Consider the following 24674-nt stretch of genomic DNA (forward strand, 5'->3'; position numbering starts at 1 on the left):
GCACATTCTGAGTGCGCTCAATGTAGGTGCGTAGCACACGCACTGGACAAAGAGAATGCATCCTCCTCTGCTCCTCAGATGCAAAAGGAGGGGAGCAAAAGCTCAGCAACTCAAACTCCATTGAGCTAGAAGATGCAGGCATGATCTTGGGAAAATAGGCAGCATTTGGACGCAATACGACCTTGTGGCCATCAGAAGAGAACTGTGTGCAGGAGGGATGCACAGAGAGCGCATGAAGGTCACCCACTCGCTTTGCCGAAGCCAAAGCGAGAAGTAATGCAGTCTTTTATGAAAGAAATTTCATATCCACAGACTCAATGGGTTCAAACGGGGGGCTACAAAGGGCCTCCAGCACCAAAGACAAGTCCCAAGCAGGGACACTGGACTTAAGCACGGGCCTCAGCTGGCGAACTCCTTTCAGAAAACGTATGGCGAGGGGATGTGCACCTGGTGTCACCCCGTCAAAGCCAATATGACAAGCAGATATAGCTGCCAAATAAACCTTAATTGTCGAAAATGAAAGGCCCTTATCCAGCAGCTCCTGCAGGAATGTCAAAACATCCACAATAGAGCACTGAAATGGGAGAATGTGGTGGTCCTGGCACCATTGCTCGAAGGCTCGCCATTTGTAAGCATACAAGCCTCTAGTAGATGAGGCCCTAGCGCTCTGAATTGTCGCTATCACACTAGGTGGCAAACCCTTAGCAATCAAGTTTAACCTCTCAGCAGGTAAGCATGAAGGCGCCACAGATCTGGGTGCGGATCAAACACTTTTCCTCCCGCCTGAGAGAGGAGATCCCTGCAGAGAGGAAGCTGCCAAGGACTCGCTGCTAGCAGGCTGATTATCTCTGCATACCACGACCTTGCGGGCCACCAAGGGGCCACTAGAATCAGAGAGAGGGAATGCCAACGCACTCTCTCTAGAACTGGAGATATCATTTCCACTGGGGGAAATGCATACAGGAGCACGTCTGGCCATTGGTGCGCTAGCGCGTCCAAGCCCAAGGGTGCATCGTGGTCGATTATGGAGAAGAACAGGGGGCAGTGAGTATTTACCCTGGAAGCAAAAAGATCTATTTGCGCCTTGCCTAATAAGTCCCAAATCTGAGCCACTATTAAAGGGTGTAACCTCCATTCTCTCACCAGAGGACCCCCCCGTTGAGAGAAGGTCGGGCCCCAGGTTCAGGTGGCCCGGGACATGGGTGGCTCTTAGAGAGAGAAAATGAACACTGCACCATAACAGCAGAGAGCGAGACAGGAGCAGCCCGGGCTCCCTCCAAGGACTGAGAGCTAGCATGCAAGACGCGGTTACCGGCAGCCTCCTCCAGAGGTGACGCGATGCACACAAACGGTGAGAGAGAGTCCAGCGCTGAAACGCTCTCATTTTTAACAGTCCAAGTGGCACTACGGCGATCAAAGATGCCATCATGCCCAACAAGCTTAATATCGTCTGGAAACGCAGTCTGCGTCCCAAATGAAACTGAGCGAGGCAGCGATGAAACGCGGCCACTCTGTGCTCCGACAAACGCGCGCGGCTGGAAAGCAAGCATATTTCCAAACCGAGAAAAGTAATCTGCTGACTCGGGATTAGCGAGCTCTTTTGAAAGTTCACAGAGAACCCCAGTGTCTGAATGTGTGACAGAACCAGCAACAGCTGTGTCTCTACCTGCTCTCTGGAGCAAGCTACGAGAGCCCAGTCGTCTAGGTAGGCTAAGATGCGGATTCCTCTCTCTCTGAGGGGCGCTAGTGCTGCCTCGGCACATTTCGTAAAGGTGCGAGGAGCAAGCGACAGCCCGAACGGCAGCACTAGGTATCCGTAGGCTACGCCCTCGAATGCAAACCTCAGAAACTGCTTGTGTTTCGGGTGTATAGCCACATGAAAATAAGCATCTGTTAGATCGATTGTTGCAAACCAATCTCCCGAGCCGACCGCATTCAAGAGCTGTCTGAGTGTTAGCATCTTGAACCTGTACGTTCGTAGATACGTGTTCAAGACTCGCAGGTCGAGGATGGGACGAAGCCCTCCCCCTTTTTTCGGAACAACAAAATAACGGCTGTACCAACCTTTGTCTGTCTCCGAAGCGGGGACCACTCGTATTGCTCTTTTCTGCAATAGCGCCTTTATTTCCTCTCTGAGTATCATGGCCGCCTCGGTGTTGACAGTCGTGTTTACGACTCTTTGGAAACGAGGCGGCTTGACCCGGAACTGCAACCGGTAACCCATGGCAACAGTTCGCAGCACCCATGGAGAGGGGGCGCAAGCACAGCACTGAGGGAAGTCAGCAGCCAGCCGGCTGACCGTCGGCGGGGCGTTGTCGCCCCCCAGTGTGTCGTCACCCCCCAGTGTGTCTGCAGGGGACTGCATCACCTGCCTGACCTGGCACATTCTGCCTGCAGGCTGAGCATTTGTGATTGTTTGAGAATAAACAACCCTCTTTATTGATTTTAACATGGAAACATGTACATTTATACATTTTGTTGGAGGCACCTTTTCTAAGGCACAACAATGAAAAATAGCGGGAACACTCGATGTGGTCACCTGAACATTTAACACACCTGAACAGGGAGTTACCTGAGGCATTTTGTGTGCAGGGGTTTTGTGCTTGGGAGACAGTGTTAGGAAAGTGCAGCGCCTTCTGGGGCTGACAACCTGAACAGAACTTAAGCGGCACCTCTTGTGCGGCAACAGAGGGGTAAAAACAGCGTCTCCCTGCTGCTGGACCCCCTCTCCACTCGAAACCACAGCTAGGAGGGCTGAGGCTTCTTCCTCCTGGGCGTCGGGTCCCGCCGGGGGCCCGAGGGTGGGCCTTTGCTCCAGGCCGACTGGCGTGGAGCTCGGGCCGGAGGATGTGCTCTCGCTGGCGGCACACCCATTTCAGCAGTGGGCGCCGGTCTCTTGCCAGTCGGCAGAGGAGCGGCGGGCCTGTGAGAGCTAGCTGCGGGCTTGGGTTTCGGCTGACGTCTGGGGATGATGTCGCACAGAGCTTCCGTCTGCTTCTTCCTCAGATCGAATCTAGCCTGAATGGCTTCAAGTGAATGTCCGAATAACCCAGCCGCAGACACTGGTGCGTCCAGATATACAGCCCTGACCCTATCCGGGACGTCAGAGAGGGTCAGCCACAGGTGCCTCTGCGCCACTACTGTCGAAGCCATCCCTCTGCCCAGGGAGAGCGCTGCACAGCGAGACGCACGGAGGATGTAATCTGTGGCGACTCTGACCTCGTTAAGAAGAGGTGCCAGCGGGCTGTCATCAGGAACCAGCGATCCGAGCTCCGCCAGGCACATTGCCTGGTACGTCTGGAGCATGGTGACAGAGCTCATGGCGCGAGCAGTGCCGGCCTGAGCTCGATAAATCTTCTCCAGCTGCGAAGCAGAGAATCTGCAGTGCTTGGACGGCAGAGTTGCGGGGCCGCCGACACCATGGTTATGGGACGGGGCCAGATGAGCAGCCAGAGACGGCTCTATAGGGGGTGGGTTAGTTAAGCCAGCCCCCTCAGCGCCGTCCAATTCCATGTACTGTCCATAGCCGGGCACAGTGACGCGGGTAGACAGAGGTTTGTCCCATGATGCTGTTAGCTCGCAGAGAAAGTCTGGGAACATGGGAAGGCAGTTTTTGGCCGTTGCGGGCTCCGGTGGGAGGAAAAACCCCGCGAACCGCGACGGCTTCTGAGCTGGCGGAGGAGAGGGCCAGTCCACCTGCAGCTTCTCAGCAGCACGGCGAAACAGGGAGAAAAGAGAGGTGTCATCGTGGCCGACCGGCGCAGCAGCGGCAGTACATTGGGCCGACAATGAGCTCTCCTGCTCATCCTCCGACAAACCATGGATGTCCAGGCCGATGTCCAGCACGTCATCATCGTCCTGGGGAGCGCTGGCGGGCTTCAACCCAGGCTGAAGCCCGTCAGCGCTCCTGCATGGTTCTGGCTCGTCATCGGGGGTCAGAAACAAAGGAATGTCTTTGTTTGAACTAAGACTTACAAATGTAAGTACAATAATGGCAACATTTAACAATTTGACTCTAACACTAACACAGTCGGAGATGGCTATACAAAGTAGTCAAAGCATTTCCAAGTGTAAGAACTGCAGTGAGAAGTATTTTTAAGAAATTCAAGGCGAGTCACACATGGTTATAGAATGAGCCTGGTATAAGTAGGAAGTGAAACATTTCAAAGACTCTCAGCTGACCCTTCTCACCCTGGACACAGTCTGTTTGACCTGCTCCCCTCAGGCAGGAGGCTCCGGTCCATTCGCACCAGAACCTCTCGCCACAAGAACAGTTTCTTCCCCTCTGCTGTTGGACACATGAACAATAACCACATGATTGTCCCCGCCACTAACATATGACCCTACGCTGTGTAACTGCATCATTTCATGTTTGGCACTGATCACCACCTGCACTCATGTATATATCTTTCTACGTAGCACTCATAATTCTTATTCTCATGTATATATCTCATGTATATCTCATGCACATATCTTTCTTTCGACATAGCACTTTAATTCTTATTGTCTGCACTGAAGCACCGCAGCAATTTCCTAATGTTGTAAACCTCAACATCTGGCAATAAACCCATTCTGATTTCTGATTTCTGAAAGAAAACTAGTGTGAAATGTGTCTCAAGAACAACTGCCTAGACATTAGTGAATGACTTAGCCAAGTCATGAATTGTCCTCTCAAAGAAGGCGGTCACTAAAACCTTGCACAAGAATTGACTGCAAGATCAAGAAAATCTTCACTTGACTGAAGCCAGATTGAAGTATGATATTGACAACCAGGAGAAAGGTCATCCTTAGCATACTGTTCTATACTGTCTGGTTCTCTTTGGAAACAGGTCCTTTGGTCAGATGAGATGAAACTAGAGCTCTTTGGCCACAGAGATCCTTCTTAGGGAGAGGTGTACGATCCAAAGAACACTGTCCCCACAGTGAAACACAGTGGTGGGAGCATTATGCTGTGGGAAACATGAAGAAAGAAGGACATGTGAAAATAAGAAAAAAAGAAATAAATGCAAGCACTCAGCACAAATCTGGGTCTGGGTTTGTATTCCAACAACACAAAGAGCCACAAAATATGTCGCTCCTGTAGAAGTACCTCCAGAAAACCATTGGGAGTATTACTGACTGGCTTGCACAAAGCCCTGACTAGAATCACACTGCAAATTTGTGGGGACCTTGAGAGAGTCGCCAAGAAAGAATGGATGTGTGGGACTGTTGAAAATGACAACACACAGCTGTTTGTTGTAGTTTTGTTTCTACAATATCCAAAATAAAACCAGGATATTTAGAAAAGGCTATGTTAAAACTATGCTTGCTGTTTAACAGCGCTTGGGAAATATCTTAAATGGCTTTAAAAGGAGAATCACAGACTGGAATTGTCATAAGAATTTTTAAAGCTGTACTGACTGAGGAAAAATTGCATGTGCTGGTTACACGGATGCTATATTTAAGATTCGGTGAGATTCAATCTGACTTCTTTTAGCTCCTACTCAATTTAACAGCTTTTCATTTGTTTCCACTGTAGTATTTATTTTCCCCCAGTCTACCAGTTACTTGTATTTACCTTTAAATTATTTGAACTGACACTTTAACTCCTTTTAGAGGATGTTCATGAGTACAGAACATTTTTCTCCCACTGGTGGAAAAAATCCAGACGCTGATAATGACTTCAAGATGTGAGTGGGCGTATGAGCTTTAACGTAAAGAATGCGAGTATGATTTCCTGTAAAGGCAGTTACAGTGACTCCTCCCACGCTTTTTCCTTTTTAATCCACCTTTCATCAAATGTATTCATACTTTAAAATGCAACCGATTTGCCACAGCAAATAAAGGTTAACCAACCTTTATCTTCCCCCTAACAAACCCTCTCCTTTGTTCCAACAGGAGTGTGATACCTGACTCCAACCCTGTTTACTTCAGCCGTCATCGAGCTGGGCTTGTACAGCTGCCGGGAATATGAGAAGGGCTCAGGTTACAGTCCCGTTTGTTCAGCGATAACAGCCTTCCACTACATTTACAGTTAGGCAAAGCAGCTCCATGAGGCTGTTACAGAACAAATCCAGTCATTATTGTGCCGGCCCTTATCAGTAACACATAGAAATATGTTCCTAAAGATCATGATAGCAGGACAAGTGAGCAGCCGCAGAGCAAACATGCACCAGCTGTTCCTGGGTGACATGTGGATGTTTGCTTCTGCTGCCCTCCACTGGACAAAAATCACATTTATATTTAGACCTGTGACAAAATCCCTTCCTCAGTTTCATTCTTCTCACGGTTATTGTGAAGGTGTTTGTCTTAAACTTTCCCGGCCTCTTACTAAAACCTAAACTAAAAGAAAAGCTTAAAAAAAGAAAAGCGTTCGTTTCTATCCACAGCCTAGACTTTATTGAACATATGAAAACGAAAGTACAAACAGCAAAAAGCAGAGGATTAACTTTTTGTAGCAAATAAATTAAGTCACTGTTGATTCAGCACAAGAGGCATCAACATTTTAACACTGAGCGCATCTTTCACCTTTGATATTTAAGTCATTTAAGGAGTTGAAGAAAGCTACACCACCTTACTGAAATTTATCCTCAGTCTTAAAAAAAGCAACATCAACAAAGTAACTTAAAAAGCAGTTCATTTATCCCAATAGCTGAGAGGCTGTAATGTGGCTGAAGACATTAATTTAATATAATTAACACTTATAGCGCGAAATTGTAGAACGCTAGAGCCAAATACAGCCTGTTAGCTGATTATCTACAGAACAAGCGGCAAGTGTTGAACACATGCACAAAGTGTAATGAGTATTCCACAAGAATGAAGGCCACAGTGAGCGAGATGTGAGACTTGCACTTTAACTAGTACATACAGTACAACTCACCATATTTATTGTACATTTATGCAATATTTACATACTTCAAACTTGCCTGCAAAGTGTGTGGTTGAAATTACAATCACTTCCATCATCTCTTCAACTCAGCTAAAAGGAGAAAGAGGTTACAAGAAGCTCTTACTGCAATGCCAGACTGGGAAATGAGAGTATGATGTCATCACAAAAAGCCAGGCTTATTGTCAACTTTGTTCTTCCCCTCATTATATATATATATATATATATATATATATATATATATATATATATATATATATATCTCACGCACACACAACCTGCTCACACAGCGCGAGAAGCCATGAGAACCATGTGGAAATTTAGTTTCTGCAAACAGATTGAAATCAAGGCAAAACACGCCAAAAAAAAGAGAAAGAGAGAAACAGGAAGTGACACAAAATGGTATAGACAGTATTGTACTGAACAGATCTAAATGCATACAAATGTGCAATAAAAGTCTGAATTTGTCTCAGAATGTTATCTCTAGCACAGAAAGTTTAGCTTCCTTAATAATAGATAAATGAGCCTTCTGTAATTGAGTAAGGTGGATGTGATGGGCAAAGGGTGGGAATAAAGGGGAGGGCAGGAGGGAATCATCTTAGTAGGAGCGGATGGCAGGTGGAACGTGGGCGCAGTCCTGCTCATCAAGAGAGCTGTCGATCACAGGGCGGTACTCCAATGTGACCTGTGATTGGTCAAAAGCAAAGGAGTATGAGGATACTGACAGCTGAAGCTGTCAATAGCTTCAAAAACTGTTTAAATTATTCTGTAAGACACAGACAAACACACACACTGAGGGGGTCATCACCTTTCCAGTCTTTTGATCAACGAAGGACAGAGTGTGCTTCCTCCAGTGCTGGTCATACGGCTTCTTCTCCTGACCCTGCAGGGGCTTAGAGTAGTCGTACTCATCCACACGTTCCTGAAGCACAGTTCAAAGAAATGTTGGCAGAGAGCAGATTGTATAGACATTAATTCCATCCTTACGCTAAACATGTTGACGCAGACCTTGTAGTCCTCTCTGGCGTGGGCTCCCCTGCTCTCCTTTCTCTGCTCGGCAGAGTTGATGGTCTGGACGGCGTTCAGCAGCAGATTCTGCAGCTCTAGCGATTCCACCAAGTCGGTGTTCCACACAATGCCTGAAGGAGAGAGGATGAAATTTAGAGGGGAGGAAAAAAAACAAACCCATTTCAAAGTAACCCTCCAACAACTTTTTGCACAAGAAGAGCAGCAGTGTGGTGCAGTACCTCTGTCAAAGGTCTTGATGTCCTCCAGGGTCTGATAAATAGCATCCATCTTATCGCATCCTTCCTTCAGGACAGAGCCAGTACGGAATACCGCAGCATGGGTCTGCATGGTCTGAAAGCAGAAGCAGAGAAACACGTTACTCTAAATGAACCACGACAATGAAATCTCATGGATGACACAGGGGCCAGTTGTGGTGTTTCACACCTGTTTAACCTGTGTGGTGGTGGTAATCAAATCCAGATATCAAGTCATCCTGGCCAATGCTCATTATCATTGTAAAGATATATGTAAGAACTACTGCTGTCAAAATTTGCATTAATGCAAATTAATCTGCCATCACGGTCAACGCGATTAAATTATTTTAATGCAACTAACACATCTGGAGTGCAGAATAACTCAAAATCCCTGAACTGTTTCTGTCAACGCATTCCGGGCAGTTTGTCCAAGTAGTTACCTTCGCAAATGCGCAAATGGGCAGTTGATCTGGTAGTGACGGGCAGCTGAACCAATCAACTCCGTATGGAAGATGGGAAATTTGGGTATTTAAAAAAAACAACAAGACGGAGCAGTCGACCGACATAAAATATTATGCAGATTGTGCAAGAAGGAATTTTCTTTTCACCGAAGCACCTCCAGTTTGAAATATCACATTGACGCAGAGCATACGTTAGCCAAGCATGCTGCTAGCACTTTGTCGCAAGCTGGGTGACACGTTAGCCAAACCACTTATGAAGCATCGGGGACTCAGTAAGTCTACCTCGGACATATTGACTGACACAATTGCCAAGTGGATTGCAACAAACTGCAGACCTATTAATATCGTTGAGAACACGTGCTTTACATAGCTTTGATGTCTCGTTTCAAGGACTTGAAGTGCCTCCCCAAGAGTGACATGGTAAGTGCGTATATTTTGCCTTTTTTCTCGAGTCTGTTTGCTCAGGCAAATGAAATGCTATTAATATAGAATAAAAATGAATGATAATTAATTGTTATTAATCAAAATTAATCCACAGTAACCCTGTGATGAATCTGATTAAACATTTTAATTGTTTGACAGCACTAATATATATTATATATTAGCGTATACTTGCCTATTAGTATATAAGTTTTTTTAAAGTTGTATTTTGCAGGAGAGAACCTGTGCTAAACGATTGAAGAAAACTATTCAAATTTTCTTTGAATTTAAGCATACATTCTGTTTATTCTGCATTTATTTTATTATATTAGGCCTGTGTGATATGACTAAAATCTCATATCCCAATATAAGACATTTATCGTCCCAACAACGTTATACATCACAAAAATTTTACATTTTCTGTAAATTCTGTGAATCTCGGGCAACTCGACTTGTGTGAAGTGTTTTCAGCTGGAGTCGAGTGTTACATACGTTAAAGCGGCCGGAATTTTGTATTTATTACACGGCGTGCTGCAGGGAAAAAACTAGTAGTAGCACACTCTTTTTAGCTTCTCGTCCATAAACACTCTGCATACTATTTCACATGATTCAGTTTATCTTGAAAAGTCTCAAAAGGATCTTCAGCTTTATTGTGAAAGGTTTATGTGGAAAATAAACAAGCGGAGGGCAGAGCCACGCGATGGTTTTACCGTCGCTGTTGCTAAAGACGACGCATAAAAACAGTCGCTTGTCCGTCTGTAGTGTTGTTATTTAAAATATAAGAGAAAGAAAGAACTTTAAGGAATTCTACTGTGACCATCAAAATCATCAAAATAATATTGCCGTAGACACCATGAAACAAACGATAGCGTAATATGAAATGATAGACGTTTTCATATCGTCATATCGAACAGCCCTACATGATATTGCATAAGTGTCTGTTAGCTTAAATATAAAGTTGAAAAAAATGTAATTGCAACCAGGCTACTGATCAAATAATGTGATTAATCGCGATAAATTACAGAAAATGGTGCGATTAATTAGTTTTTGTTTTTTTTATTGACAGCAAAAGTAAGAACATTTATGTTTGATTGACCTGTTAGTGAAGAAGTAATATTGAGGAAGAGGTAGAGAGAAGAGCTCTACTACATGAGTTTATTGACACTAGCTTGGTTTGAACTTCCTAAATCTGCCGCTAACAGATGCCGCCCATATTGACTAATATTAAAACTGATAAAAGCAGAACTGAAACAAGAAAAGTATCCTTAGAAACCAAAAAAAGGAAACTAAAATTCACAAAAAAAACCCCACTGGCACCTGCCCTCATCCCTACTGGATGCATGTATGGTATTGTATCACGACGTCTCAAGTTATCACATTCACACGATTTTCATAATACCTGACCACTGACCTTGAGTTCAAGGTCACTGGGATTCAAACTCCTCTGAGATTTATAGTAGATGCACCTATGGTATGAATTTGGAAGTACTGGGTGACTTCCTTCTTGAGTTATTGCAGTCATAAACTTGGGTTCCCCACACCTGGGTCACGACAATACCCCGTTAACAAAAAGAAAAAAAAGGGAATGAAAAATAAAAACCTTTCTTGTGGAGAGAAAAGTTTTCTAAACCTTATTTTGTGGCAGGTCTTTCCAAATTGTAGCCATTAGTAAGAGATTTGGTGGTAATTATACATTACATTTTTATGTCCTGATGATTATTATCATTTAGAAAAGATCTACAGATAAGGTGTAGAGTTGTATATAATAAATAATATCTAACAATAATAATAATAAAAATAAATAATTCATGTAAAGCCAAATATTAGTTAAGTACAAATATAATTTATACATCAATATGTCTGTGTTCATGTTAGCATGTCCACCTTCTGCATGTTGAGCCTGATCTCAGAGGTCCTCTGACTTCCGTTGGCAAACCTCAGCCTGTCCAGGTTGGCCACAGACTCCTCTCCTGCGCTGGGCTTCAGAGGGGACAGCTTCTCTCCTGCACAGGAAAAGACAAAAAAAGCCAACGTCAGCATGAACACAGAGACAGCAAAAGTGATTTTTCTCCGAATGTGAATGTAGAACAGATATATTTTCTGCTAATATTTTAACAGAAAGTATTAAGTCTGTTTTAATCAGTTGTTTTTATGATTTTTTTTTTCATTATTAATGCTTATTTTTTAAGATTAAGAAACTTTTTATTGTAATAAATTTAACCAAATACACTACTTTTGGGATTAATAAAGTATTCTGTGAAAAGCAGAGGTTCTCACCAGGTTTGTGCTGCTCAGCAATGGTGAGGGCGCAAGCTCTGCCAAACACCACCAGGTCCAGCAGGGAGTTGGCACCCAGCCTGTTAGCTCCATGGACACTGGCAGAAGCTGCCTCTCCACAGGCATACAGTCCGGGAACCACCTTGTCCTCGTCGTTGACGTAAGTAATCACCTAAGGGCCAAATATTACAAATCCTAAGCAAGCCCGCTGTGCTCACAACAACAGTGTTAGTGCACGACGCGTGGAGATGACACATGCAGAGATTATGTACCTGTCCCTTGTAGTTTGTGGGTATTCCACCCATGTTGTAGTGGACGGTGGGCAGGACAGGGATGGGTTCTTTGGTGACGTCGACTCCAGCGAAGATCATGGCTGTCTCTGAGATACCAGGCAGCCTTGCGGCCAGCTGCTGAGGAGGCAGGTGGTGAAGCTGCAGGTACACGTGGTCCTTCTCTGGACCAACACCTCTGAAGAAATTAAAAACGTAAACGTCAGTAAGGAACAGGAACTGGCTTAAAAGCTTTGACAGACATCACACAGACAGGTGAGTTGAGCATACCTGCCCTCTCTGATCTCTATGGTCATGGAACGGGACACCACGTCTCTGGAAGCCAGGTCTTTGGCGTTGGGTGCGTAGCGCTCCATGAAGCGCTCTCCTTCACTGTTAATCAGGATTCCTCCCTCACCACGGCAGCCCTCTGTGATCAGACAGCCGGCTCCATAGATTCCTGTAAGCATGAAACATGAAGAAGAAGAAAAAACAAAACAAAAAAAAAAACCTGTTACATCCAAATATTTATGAATAAATAACAACAGTAGTTATAAGCTTTCATTCCCATCAAAGAAACACAAGGTCAACACTGTAAATGTAAAATCCACAAGGTTTTATTGCCATGGCACAATATAATGTCAATAAAACCAAAGACATTATGCTTTATAGACCCAGTACTGTTAAGCAATTTCACTAACAATTTTAAAGTTTTATCTCTAGAATCTGTGAAAAACTGTACGTTTTTCCTGCTATATCCACCAACCAATTTAAATCATAGGTTTTCCCTCAGTGTAGCAGAGTTATGCATGAAACATGGCGAAGTCTGCTGCCCTTATGCAACAAGCATTTACAAAGATGGAGCATCTATGCCACAGGGCACATGTGCTACTTCATCCATATTTAATGATATCATGATATCCAGGAAAAACAAAAATAAACATGACCTTTAGGAAAAAGAAAGTTGTCTTCAGGGTAAAATGTAGACATTTAGTGAGTTAAAAGTCTGAAATATTGGTCAATAGTTTTTTCTTTTAGACACATGAAACATGAACAGGTTTCCCTTACATTTTTTATGTGTAGTTAATTTTTAGTGCGGGTGAAACTGGGTCCTCACCTCTCTTCCCCTCGCACTCTCAACATCAGCTCTCCCCAGGGCTGTGTACTAAGCCCACTACTCTACTCCCTCTACACATATTGACTGCAGTCCTGCCCACCCAGAGAACATCATTGTCAAATTTGCTGATGACACAACAGCGGTGGGGCTGATCACAGGGGGATATGAGGCGGCTTACAGAGATGAGGTCCTGAAACTGGGAGAATGGTGTGCATCAAACAACCTGGCACTTAACATTACCAAGATCAAGGAACTCATCCTGGACTTCAGGTGGAACAGAGCTGCCCCTGCACATCAACGGAGAATGTGTAGAGCGACTGGAGTCCTTCAAATTCCTTGGGGTCCACATCTCTGCAGACCTCTCCTGGTCAGCTAACACCATGGCGCTAGTCAAGAAAGCCCAGCAGCGGCTACACTTCCTGAGGATGCTCAGGAAGGAGCAACTAAACACCCCGCTGCTGGTGACCTTCTACAGATCCACCATCGAGAGCCTGCTAAACTATGCGGTGACAGTGTGGCACGCCAGCTGCACGGAGGCAGATAAGAAGAGACTGCAGAGGGTGGTAAACACAGCACAAAAAAATCATCGGCTGCCCCCTGCCCTCCTTGTCTGCCGTCTACAACTCCCGTTGTATCAGCAGGGCCAGAAACATCTTAAAGGACACTACCCATCCCGGCTACCATCTTTTCAACCTACTGCCCTCTGGCAGGCGCTTCAGATCCATACGGACCAGAACAAACACACTCAGGGATAGCTTTTTCCCCAAAGCTATAACCATACTCAACTCAAACTTGCACAAAAAGTAATCTGCACTGAAATATCATCAATTCTCTGCCTGTCTGTCTCTGTTATCCATTACTGTACTGTGTATTTATACTTATATTAAGTGTATTGTTAAATTATTCTATAGTTTTTAATGTGCTAAAGCACGTCTGCACTTTTATAGAGCTGTTTCTAATCTCGTTATACGATGTATAACGACAATAAAGGCTTTCAATTCAGTTCAATTCAACTAAGATAATATGACAATGCATTTTAAAAAATAATTTTGTTTTATTGTCACAAGTCGTAGGTTACTCCTTTATGCTCTGCCAGACTGCACTCAGATCAGCTGGTTTTTGTTTTTCTGACTCCAGAAGTTGACAACAGAAGTTGTAGAGTGCCCTCTGGTGGCCAAACTATGTAAAATCATTCATTTTTCTCTCCAATCTCTTCTTAACTATATTACATTTGCACTTACTAGACATTGACTTGTTATTGATACAGCATCTATACTAGTTAACTTTACTGTAGGTATTCCAAACATATCTTTGAGGAATTTGTATAGTTTCTGTGGAGCTTTCGCTTTCAAAATAAAACTCTCCTCAATGCTTCAGCAACATTTTTTGGTTTAATAAATTAAGTTTCTTTTCTCACCAGTGGGATGAAACTGGACAAACTCCATATCCTGGCAGGGCAGACCCGCTCTGGTCACCATCGCATTTCCATCTCCTGTGCTTGTGTGAGCAGATGTGCAGCTGAAATAGGTTCTTCCATAACCCCTGGAAAGAAAGACAGAACTTATTTCTAAGCTTGTAGATAAAATGACAGTTGAAGAAATGTTTAAGCAAAGGCATCTCCTACCCAGTAGCAATAACAGTGTTCTGGGCTCTGAAGCGGTGGATAGACCCGTCCTCCATACAGAGAGCGATCACCCCTTTACACTCTCCATTCTCCATCAGCAGGTCCAGGGCAAAATACTCCACAAAGTAACTGGTGTCATAACGAAGTGACTGAAGACAAGTCAGGCAGACGCACAGAGGCACTTAACTGGTGCTCCTCGGCAACACAAAGATTACGCTGCAGAAAGAAGGTAGGAAAGTATGTGTACTCACCCTTCCATACAGCGTATGCAGCAGTGAGTGGCCTGTTCTGTCTGCTACACAGCAGCAGCGGTGCGCCTGACCTCCCTTTCCATACTTAAGGCTCTGACCTCCAAAGGCCCTCTGGTAGATCTTGCCCTCCTCAGTGCGGCTGAATGGCATGCCAAAGTTCTCCAGCTAGGAAAAAAAAAGAGGAAACAAGAGCAACATGAATTCCTAATCTGCTGTAACTGTCTTTTTACACAGCTCTGGGTGGAATGACCCCCATCTGGTGTAAATTAAAAATAAAATAAATTAATAATTATTTAAATCCACCAATAAGCTGCTCGGCTTTTATTATGCAATGAGGTATTCCTAAAGATCACATGGCTTACACACTCATTTATGTCTTTTGTTTAAGGCCTAGTACTTGCCAGTTAACATAATGACTTGTTATGCATGTTAGTGTGTTTCTAAGAGAGATCATACCTCTACTACGGCTGCAGGAGCCTGCTCTGTCATGTAGTGGATAGCGTCCTGGTCTCCAAGCCAATCAGATCCCTTCACTGTGTCATAGAAATGCCACCTCCAGTCATCCTCCTCCATGTTCCCCAGAGCCGCATTAATCCCACCCTATTAACCAAGGTAAGTTTAAACATTATGCGTGTTTACTTGATGACTCAAGATTAGTAAAATATTTGCAATGAGATTGAGACTTTGGTCCTAACTGACACACAAAATCATTTACTGTAACCACTGATTTACCTGTGCAGCGACAGTATGAGACCTGGTGGGGAACAGTTTGGTGACACAGGCAGTGTTGAAGCCAGCCTCAGACAGGCCAAAAGCTGCCCTCAGTCCCGCTCCACCAGCTCCAACCACCACAGCATCAAACTCATGATCCACAACTGGGTATTGAGTGGAGATCTGAAACCAGTTGAAAAGACAATGTACTGCAAACATTTCTGAAGCAATGAGAGTGTACTCTACGTATGCGGAGTCCTGGTTTTCATATCATATACATACTGTTCTGCATTAAAAAAAAACACAAACTTAATGTGGCTTACGTCATCTGATACTTTGGCATTTTTCTTCTTGCCATAAATGGAAAAGTGGAAGTTCCTGGAACCTTGAACTGCAGCAGCAGGGACCTGGCAGAAGAAAAAGCAACTTAAATAAAACTAAAATTAATCCCAAACATAAAACACACTGAAAAACCAGACTCTGCTAATAAACACAACAAAATGATTATTCAATGAAGTGAAGTTTTAAAGCTTTAAACGTTCAGTCTTGGCACCTCCACAACCCATAATTCATATCATTAATATTTTGAGCCATTCATCACTGAAAATGTTACCAGCATTTACACAGCTGATCTTGTCAGATGCAAATGTATTTTAAACCTTCTGTGGTTCAACACTGACTTGAATTTAAAAGTATACAAACCTGCCAGTAGGAGGAACTAATGCATCACTTTAACAGACACAACAACACTGTGCCCCACGTGCTTAAACTTTCCTGACAAAATGTGAAGTAATTAAAATAATTTTGTGTGAGATATCCTTATTCACACATGATGAATAAACCATTTACACTAAATGACTGAATTTCCCAAAATCACTTTAGTGTAAACAACTTACACTAAGCTAGCAGACCGTTGATCTTCATTGCCCTTTGACACAATGTGATTAAGACTATTCAACATTTTATTCTTCACAGCACAGTGAAAAAGAGGTTCCCCAATCCCACTGATGCAAATACAGACTCTCCATATTGGGAAGAAGCTCATTATACATTATAGCAAGGAGGGTCTTAAACACTAAAATGATAATATCATATAAATCACAGGTGATGATTTATCATGTAAATTATCATCTAGCATCTCTTAGATCAACTGACTGTCTGCTTGGCCAACCGATAACAGAGGAGGACACTGAGACTATCCAATGGTCATCTTGAAGTGTGCTCATATACCGAGCATGATCCCCTGAGAAATTGTACTGTGGGTAAGTATAGTATAAGACTTGCTGCAAATTCAGAGTAAATAATACTACACCTGGCTAGTTTCTGTTATTTCTGTCACTTTTGGATGTACTGGGGAATGCAGGCGATTTACAGGGTTTCTATCAGTAGAATCAAGTAGAAAGTATACCAAAAAATCTCCTTTTTACATTAATAAGCTGTTTATCGTTATATTTTTAAATTTGCCAGAATAGGATCCCCATGTTAAAAAAAAAAAAAAGAACGAATGGCATCTGTTGGTGTAAAATAGCCCGATATCTTATATGCAGGATTTTTTTTTTTTAAGAAAAAAAAAAGAATAATTCCTGGTGAATAATAAATAATCTGTTTCTTTTTTTTCTGTTTGGTCTTCCCTACCTGTGGGGCATCAACAATCAGATGCTTACAAGTGTCAGAAAGCAGCAGAAATGACTAACAGATTCATTTAATTTAAGTGTAACTTATATTAATTTCACATTAGAAATTAAAAAAAAAAGAACAAATTAATGTTAAGCTGAAACTATAAGTTTAACGATCTACATGAGAAGTGACAGGGAGGTTACAGTCTGATCAACTGTCAGGTGGCTCCTGCCTTTGAAAAATGATCTGCTAAAATACAAGCAGCATACCAACCAAAAGCATCTGCTATACCTGTGCCACGACATCAGCAGTGATTTATAATAGGGGGGGGGACTCCTGCACAAAACTTTCTGTTAACAGCCTTACAGCACTATGTTTAATAATGGCTGTGAAGGCATTTACCAAAACAACCCATAGCAAAAAACAAAAACAAAAACAAAAACAAAAAGCATTAAAACGTACGACCATTTTTATAGTGACGATTGCTCTTGGCGGTTATTTTTCATCTTCGTCGGTCTAAACCTTTCATATCTGCAGTTTGCCCCATTTTACTTTTGTAGCTAACAACAGCGTCTACATACTTAGAACTGTTTTACACAAGGGCAGCGGCATTTACGACTTTCATGGTGACGAAACGTCTCGGTTGGGCATTAGAAACAAAGTGTAATGTGGAGATAATAGAAGTGTAATAGATATAATATAAATCATTTTGTTGGACCTGCAAAATACCTTTGCTCATAGTGTCACATTGAAACAGCACCAGCTACATAACAGATTACGCAAGTCAGAATCCGCCGGTTATGAAAGCTTCGTTTTAGAAACAAAAAAGGGAAAATAAAATATTATCTTTTACAATATACTACATATATAAATATTTAACTTTTAAAAGCATCTTTTCACTACTCACTGCTTTCGCAGTAGATAAAACCCTCTTGGAGAGGAGACGGGACGCCGCGCGGACACTCGCCATGTTGTCAGATGAAGGATCGTTCCTGCTGCGCTGCGGAGGAACACATATTCTGCCGGACCGGACTAATCCAATGTGCTAAAAGAGGGGTCACTCATTTATTTAATATTTATATGATAGTTATTATTTAAAGCATTTAGCCATGTGTTTTAAGGGTAATTATTAAATTATTACCTTGAAACCATCTGAGTAAATATACAGGGTTTTTTACTGCAACACTTACAGGTTCTTTTTGAAAGTAATTTTTAAAATCACCCTCTGCCGGCTAAGGTGGAACGTTAAAGCGTTAAAATTGTATAATCTGCGTGTGCAGGAACAAATGCATAAGTGACCTACACTTTTCATTCAAGGTGAGACACAGTTCCATACATTTAACAGGCGTACGCTGACACGTTGTCAGGATTGCAAAACTATGAAGCCCCTTCGTTCTGTTGTGTTTTTTTATAAACACAATGACGAGCCACGAAGCCAAATGTTGGCTAGCATGTAGCACATAGCTAGCTTTGTTTATGGTTAGCTCAGCTGTCAAACTTCCGAATCATGAGAGGCTCCTTTCGCCCTGCATGCCCGGTGCATTGTTTGGATTCATGCTAAAAAGCTATTTGTTAATGCACTTTCACATCCAGTGCTTATTCCAAACACTGTTTTGCAGATTGCACACCCTAGCAGATGCATTGGCGTTTATTCACTGCTCTTTATTCAGCCAGTAGCAAATGATGTGATAGTTAATGCAGAGTAAATTATAGACGTGTCAAAGAGAAAACACCTCTGAGATTATATGTTACTCACAAATAAAAACCGAGAAAGAGTCAATTGTTGGTGATGTTTTGGGCTGAGCTCTCTTCGTGCTTGTGTGTGTGTGTGTGTGTAACAGCGGCCTCCATGAACAACTTGAATGATCCCCCAAGATGGAACATCCAACCAGATCCCAGAGGAAGGGGGGCGGGAGCAGGCGATGGCAACCAGTGGAACTACGCCCTGCTGGTCCCCATGCTGGGACTGGCTGCATTTCGTAAGTTACACAAGGAGATTCACCTGTGTGATTGTGGATGAGACAACAGAGTAGAACAGCATATCAATTTCAAATGATCTGCTGTGGTGACCCTTAAAGGGAGCAGTCAAAAGAATATGATGATCAGTGAGTGAGTGTCTGGCTTACAGACACACAGTCTCTTTTGTCATTAGAATGCCAAATGGCATTTAATGATTAACACAGAAGTGGGGGGGGGGGAAGTAGACTAAACTGCAGATCAGTAAAAATTATTCCACTAAAAGGAGACATTTTGACCCTTCCAGGTTAAGCACAGCAGAGGTTTCTTGCACAACTTTACATACTGTAAAACAGGGGGGAAACACCTGCAACAGTTGTAATATACAGAACAATTTTTTGTTTTGTTGTTGTTTTTTGTTTTGTTTTTTATTGACAAGACGCACACATTCTGGCTCGCTGCCTTCATCAGCATCACCATAAAACTTAGCGCAAACCTCCCAAAAATTTTTAGGAAGATGGGTATAGGGCAGAGGAAAAACCTACAACTGCTTGTGTGCTTCCCCAGCATGCATCTGTTCTGATCTGTGTGTGATTGTATGATAGATCATCTCTGTTACTTAGATAAAGTCATTGCCATGATTTTATAAAATTCAGTTCATAAGTAGCTCCAGCTACTCTACTCTTCAGAAAATCATGGTAGTATCACTTAACATCTTCCCCATTTTTTTTTATCCCATTGCCCTTTCAGGATGGATCTGGACCAGAGAATCTCAGAGGGAGATCCAGAAGGTGAAAGCTCAGTATGACAAAGATGTGTCTACAATAAAAAGTGATATGGAGGCCCGTTACCGGGAGACTCTTACCGAGAGGCGCAGGGCAGCAGCTACGCTGGAGCTGGAGCTGGAGAAAGAGAGACAGCGGGTCAAAGGGTACAAGCAGGCCCTGGTCTCACAGAGCCAGCAGCTTATGGAAGAAAGGAAGCAGTTACAGCAGGTAAAGATCTGCTGAAGGGTTTATAAGGGATAACGGAGCTAATGAGTAGAAATCTGTCTTAAACCTTTGTTTTCTTCCATCTCAGTTACCTGCCACACATATGTCTTTTGTTGTCCTCCTTTTACATTGAACATTGCACCCATTTTATCATTGTGTCATTTTCCTTTGTAATGCATAGCCTTTACTCACTAACCTTGTATTCTGTCTTCTAACAAGGAGCGAGAGTCCTTAGAGGAAGAGAAGCAAAAGTTGGTGAAATCAGGAGCTGCAGGTGCTCTGCTGCATCAAGCTCTGGAAAAAGAGCAGAACTGGTACAACCGAGCCACAGCCACTCTGAAGGAGTTGGAGGGTTTACTTGTGGAGCGGCAGAACGCCTACTGCTCCCTCATCCAGCCTCGAGATCAGCGGCTGGAGATGGAGAAGAACATGCTGCTTAAGGTCGTTAAAGATCCCATTGGGCCAGACCTGGATCTAGAGACTGACCTGAAGGATATTTTTAAGAGAGACAAGCATTGTGCTGACCTGCTAAACATGGACAGGAGGAAGAACGGAAGCCTCATGTGGGTGTACCTCAAGTACTGGCAGCTGCAAATCACCGTCCAGAAACACAAAAGAGCCGAGGAAGCCATATTAGGAGGAAAAATCCACTCAGACACAAAGTGACAAATAGGCAACATTAAGCTGGTGTTTTGGTTTGACTTGAAGAATGTGGCGAGGGTGTGGTTTAGAAATGGAAAATTCTTGTTTTCTTTATCCCCTCTGTGTAATAACCTTTACTTGTAGGGATGTTATGCAAACACACAGAAGGTCAGTGAGGTCTAACAAGCTGAATATCACCATCTGAAAACTCCACCCTTGATCACATTTTGATGATGCACTAATATCGCTTATAGCAGTTAACCTCAGCTGCTCAGATAAGGATTTATTTCATTTAACTGAAGAAAAACAGAAATATTAGTAGGATTAATCAGGTGATATCCATATTGGATACAAAAATGCATGGTTTATTAAATAGAAGATGATAAAACTTTATAATTTAGCCCCTATAAAAATGTCGATTTAACGTCCATATTTTTGAATGCCATGAATTATTGTCAGTTAAGATTATATCTCGGAAGAACAATTTTTTTATTCCTTAGATAGGAATTCAGGGATGCCATAACACTCTATCAAATCTATTATTATGTTTTTGTAGATAATTTAAGTCTGTTGTTGAAGGAGTGATGTGGGAGATATTTATAAAGACAACTCTGGGACTTTCTGTTTTCAACAACCTCTCTGTTCATTGAGTTTCCTCCATTTAAAACAAGCCTGATCTCATGATCGAGCAGAACAGGGAGGATGTTTCTTATGACTGGTTTGTGGGTACCTCACTAATGTCAGTGACGCCGGACTTAACCGACGGTGCATGTATGCAAAATAGTGCTGAATAATATAATGTGTTGTAAAAAAAAAAAAAGTAAAATAAAAAAAAAAGCACATTTAATTTGTTACTGTAACACACATTCACACATGCAATGAAAGGATTTACTGAATCTGTAGCATTTGTCTTTGGTTATCAGGCCTTTCTGTGCTGCCATGTTTTCATTTTGACCTTGGTGATTAAGTGCTGGATGCTAAACTGACACTTACAACTCTGTGTGGTCATTTAAATACATTTGTTTTTGTTTAGAACTCAGTTTGTAGGTTGTCCTTTTTGTCCATAGAGACTGTTTTTTGGGGGAGGGGGCTTCAAGGAGCAGCTTCATCTGGATTTAGATACAGGAAAGATATAATTTAATCCGTTAGCTATGTGGAGGCTCATAATGCATGATTAAAAAGGTGCATGCACGAGGAATGTGTAAAAACAACTGACACGAGAATATTGATTGAGGTTTGTGTTTAATTAAGCTTTACAAACCATAAAAATCACCAGGTGTGACAAAATTGCATTTTCCTCCTGGAACAAAGTTACAGTTCACACCAGACTCAATTCTGCAGCACCCAGAGCTTTTATGCAAATTATAGCACATCTTTTTTTAGTATTATTTAGCTGCTGAAGATATGACACTACTACAAATATAAGTATAGCATGTGAGATAACATCCTCGAGTTTGATGTGCATAAAAATAGTACTTCTAAAATAGTCAATTTTAGAAGAATATTTGATTTTGTTAATACTGCTGAGAAATTTGCTACAACAAAGGCTGTGATCACTCCCTTCTCTGAACCCGATTAGAGATTTCCCTGGGAGAGGACATCAGACTCGAGGCCCTGAAGTTCACTCTAACCGGCTTGCTAAGATCTTGATCTGTGGTGGCTCCTGTTCCCTGTCTATCTGCTCCAGCAATCAGCTTCTCTTTTATAACAGGCTCTTCTGTGTGCCTAAAGCTGGTTGTAGTACGATCCACCTCCCTGCTGGTGTTGAATAAGGGTAGCTGGTGCTTTGTCATCGCTCCACTGGTGCTGCCCAGCATCAGTATCTGGCTGGGGCTCCTCTCCACCATGAAGTGGGCCACCTGTTGCTGTTTATAACTCTCTCTGCGAATGCTGTCGCTCTCTGACAGCTTCAGCCTGCAACACACAAATCAAGCTTTTCTTACATCCGTGAAACACTAACGCTGTATACAGCTGCGTCACTGCCTCTGTGTTAGTTCACATTTTGAATCGTCTGAATTGTTAACTGCAATAAAACACACTGTACAGGCTTGACTGATCAGAGCCTGGTAAGTCATTTTGCTGAGCAAAGCAGATTTTAACTGCTATTCCGTCTAAGTTAAAATACAACATCACATGTCATGGCTTTACTGCCAAATTACAGTGAGCAAATAGGCTGCTTCAGTGTAATACTACATCTTAAAACACCACAACAAACTACAAATACACAGCAAAGCTCAAATGAGCGCAACACAGAATATTTTACCCTCCAAAAAAGTATATTTAGTGAGTCATGCACAGCTCAGTACCTAATGTGAGCAACCTACCTGTACTGTGGTCTGGTTTCAAGGACGAGGCTCACCCAGCAGGCTTCATAGCTCTCTTTCTTCCACCTGTTCTCCTCCCGAAGATCACACCAGGAGTTCACCAGGTAGCAGCCTCCTCTGCTCACACAGTGCATGGTGCGGTTTTGTCCGTAACTCAAATGTTAGTAATTTGCTCCAAGATGAATGTCCTCTTTCATGTGGGTGCTTCTACAGATGAATAAAACTCGTGGGATAAAGGATACAACGATCTGTCAAATCATGCTAAATGTATGTTCAAAACACCGTGAGAAGTGTGTGTGTGTGTGTGTGTTGGCCAATGTCTTAAATATCCAGTCTTGTTTCTATTTTTACTCCTCTGTGTCACATTGTAGTGAACGTAGTGAATGTCCCTGCTTAAGACATCCTGAAGGTTGTTTTTCACATGAAATGGAATTTAGTTCTTTCCATGATGTGATCCAACCAGAATAATCCAAATGAAAGCTGAACGTGGACCTCTCTGACTTCATCTTTTAGATTTTTATGTACTCTTGGATAAAACTAAGTAGTAATCTTAAACATTAACATTTAATCTATAACTATTCAGTCACATTTATTGTCTCTTGGGTTTGTAAATACACTTTTTTCTCTTATACTGTATATGTTTGTAAGGATCAGTGCGTTTAAAGCTGCGGGACGTGTTAATTCATCTCTGTGTGATGACAGGAAATATAAAATGACTAATCTGCTTAAACGAGATGAATGCAAGATCGCCTATCTGATCGGGTCAGAGAATCCAGCCTCTTGCTCCTCAAGTGTCACATGTTGCTGTGGGGAAACAGCTGAAGGCACTTAGAGCGCTAACTGACACTCACAATCTAACTCATTAATCCGAAGCCGCGTCAGGTCCTCGGCTGAAATCACCACGCTACAAAGGTACTCTGTCGCAGTCATCACTGCTACAGCAGATCAGTAGAGTGCATTCAGTTCTTAAACAGTTTACTTAGTAATTAAATGGTGGATGAGTGGTAGCAGCTTTGAGTTTAACAGAGGTCTTTGATTTCAGATGGAAAGATATAAAGGAAGGCAGGTTATCACTATACTGATGATTGCTACAATAATTAAGAGGGACCCGGCCTTTCCTTATGACCTGTCATACATGAGATGTTACTTAATATGGGAACATGAAGCATTTGAAGAAAAACAAGAAAGAGAGGAGATACAGGGGTCTAGCTGCTCAACAATCCGGTGTCTCCTTTCCCACATTTCCCATTTCAAGATTGCTCCAAATGTTCCCAGTTGCTGAAAGGTGTAGACTGCAGGAAGACCAGTTGATCACCTGGACTCTTCTACTACAAAGCCATCCTGTTGTCATAGTTGCAGCATGTAGTCTAGCTTTGTCTTGTTGAAATATCCAATGCCTTCCCAAACCATCAGAGATGCAGGCCTTTGAACAGAGTACAGATAACAAACCAGATGTTCCCTCTCCTCTTTAGTTTGCTGGATGGCGCATCCATGTTTTCCAAAAAGATTTTAATATTTCGGTTAATCTGATCACAGAAGAGTTTTCTATTTTGCCTCAGTCCATTTTAAGTGAGCTTAAAGGAGATAACGTCACTTCTAGATCCTGGATCCTCGTCTTCTTCACATAATAGAGGCTTAACGTGCATTTGTGCATGGCACGGTGAACTGTGCTCACAGACAGTGCTCCTGAGCCCATGCAGTGATTTTCACAACAGAAACCTGTTTGATGGAGAGTCGCCTGACGGCTTGAAGGCAAAGGCACCCACCTGACCTTGATTTTTAAAGTCTTACACTGAAATTGTTCCACAATTTGATTTTGTTTTTTTGCTTCTGAGAAACTCTGCCTCTCTAAGATGCTCTTTTTTTAATGTTACTAACCTGTTCAC

The 24674-nt window shown here is 42.7% G+C and overlaps 3 protein-coding genes across 3 annotated transcripts; 1 reads left to right on the top strand and 2 right to left on the bottom strand.

Annotated features, from left to right (window-relative positions):
- Positions 1 to 6355: 6355 nt before the first annotated feature.
- sdha (succinate dehydrogenase complex, subunit A, flavoprotein (Fp)) lies at positions 6356 to 17888 on the bottom strand. Its single transcript, XM_082550680.1, has 15 exons — positions 17782 to 17888; positions 15581 to 15664; positions 15279 to 15440; positions 15003 to 15146; positions 14547 to 14711; positions 14296 to 14444; positions 14089 to 14213; positions 11846 to 12014; positions 11558 to 11753; positions 11286 to 11457; positions 10893 to 11011; positions 8113 to 8224; positions 7874 to 8004; positions 7674 to 7787; positions 6356 to 7550 (listed from the first exon to the last, which is right to left on the bottom strand). Exons 1-15 carry the CDS (start codon positions 17842 to 17844, stop codon positions 7464 to 7466), a joined length of 1992 nt encoding a protein of 663 aa, XP_082406806.1. The 5' UTR covers positions 17845 to 17888; the 3' UTR covers positions 6356 to 7463.
- A 58-nt stretch (positions 17889 to 17946) lies between these two features.
- Positions 17947 to 21503, top strand: LOC309716711 (coiled-coil domain-containing protein 127-like). The gene is made up of 4 exons (XM_082550681.1): positions 17947 to 18191; positions 18716 to 18853; positions 19581 to 19825; positions 20042 to 21503. The coding sequence occupies exons 2-4, from the start codon at positions 18724 to 18726 to the stop codon at positions 20486 to 20488; spliced, it is 822 nt and encodes a 273-aa protein (XP_082406807.1). The 5' UTR covers positions 17947 to 18191; positions 18716 to 18723; the 3' UTR covers positions 20489 to 21503.
- A 184-nt stretch (positions 21504 to 21687) lies between these two features.
- LOC309716712 (telethonin) lies at positions 21688 to 23104 on the bottom strand. Its single transcript, XM_082550682.1, has 2 exons — positions 22789 to 23104; positions 21688 to 22378 (listed from the first exon to the last, which is right to left on the bottom strand). The coding sequence occupies exons 1-2, from the start codon at positions 22920 to 22922 to the stop codon at positions 22018 to 22020; spliced, it is 495 nt and encodes a 164-aa protein (XP_082406808.1). The 5' UTR covers positions 22923 to 23104; the 3' UTR covers positions 21688 to 22017.
- Positions 23105 to 24674: the final 1570 nt, after the last annotated feature.

Source organism: Aulonocara stuartgranti (genome assembly GCF_965226115.1).
Source record: "Aulonocara stuartgranti genome assembly, chromosome: 11".
NCBI lineage: Eukaryota > Metazoa > Chordata > Actinopteri > Cichliformes > Cichlidae > Aulonocara > Aulonocara stuartgranti.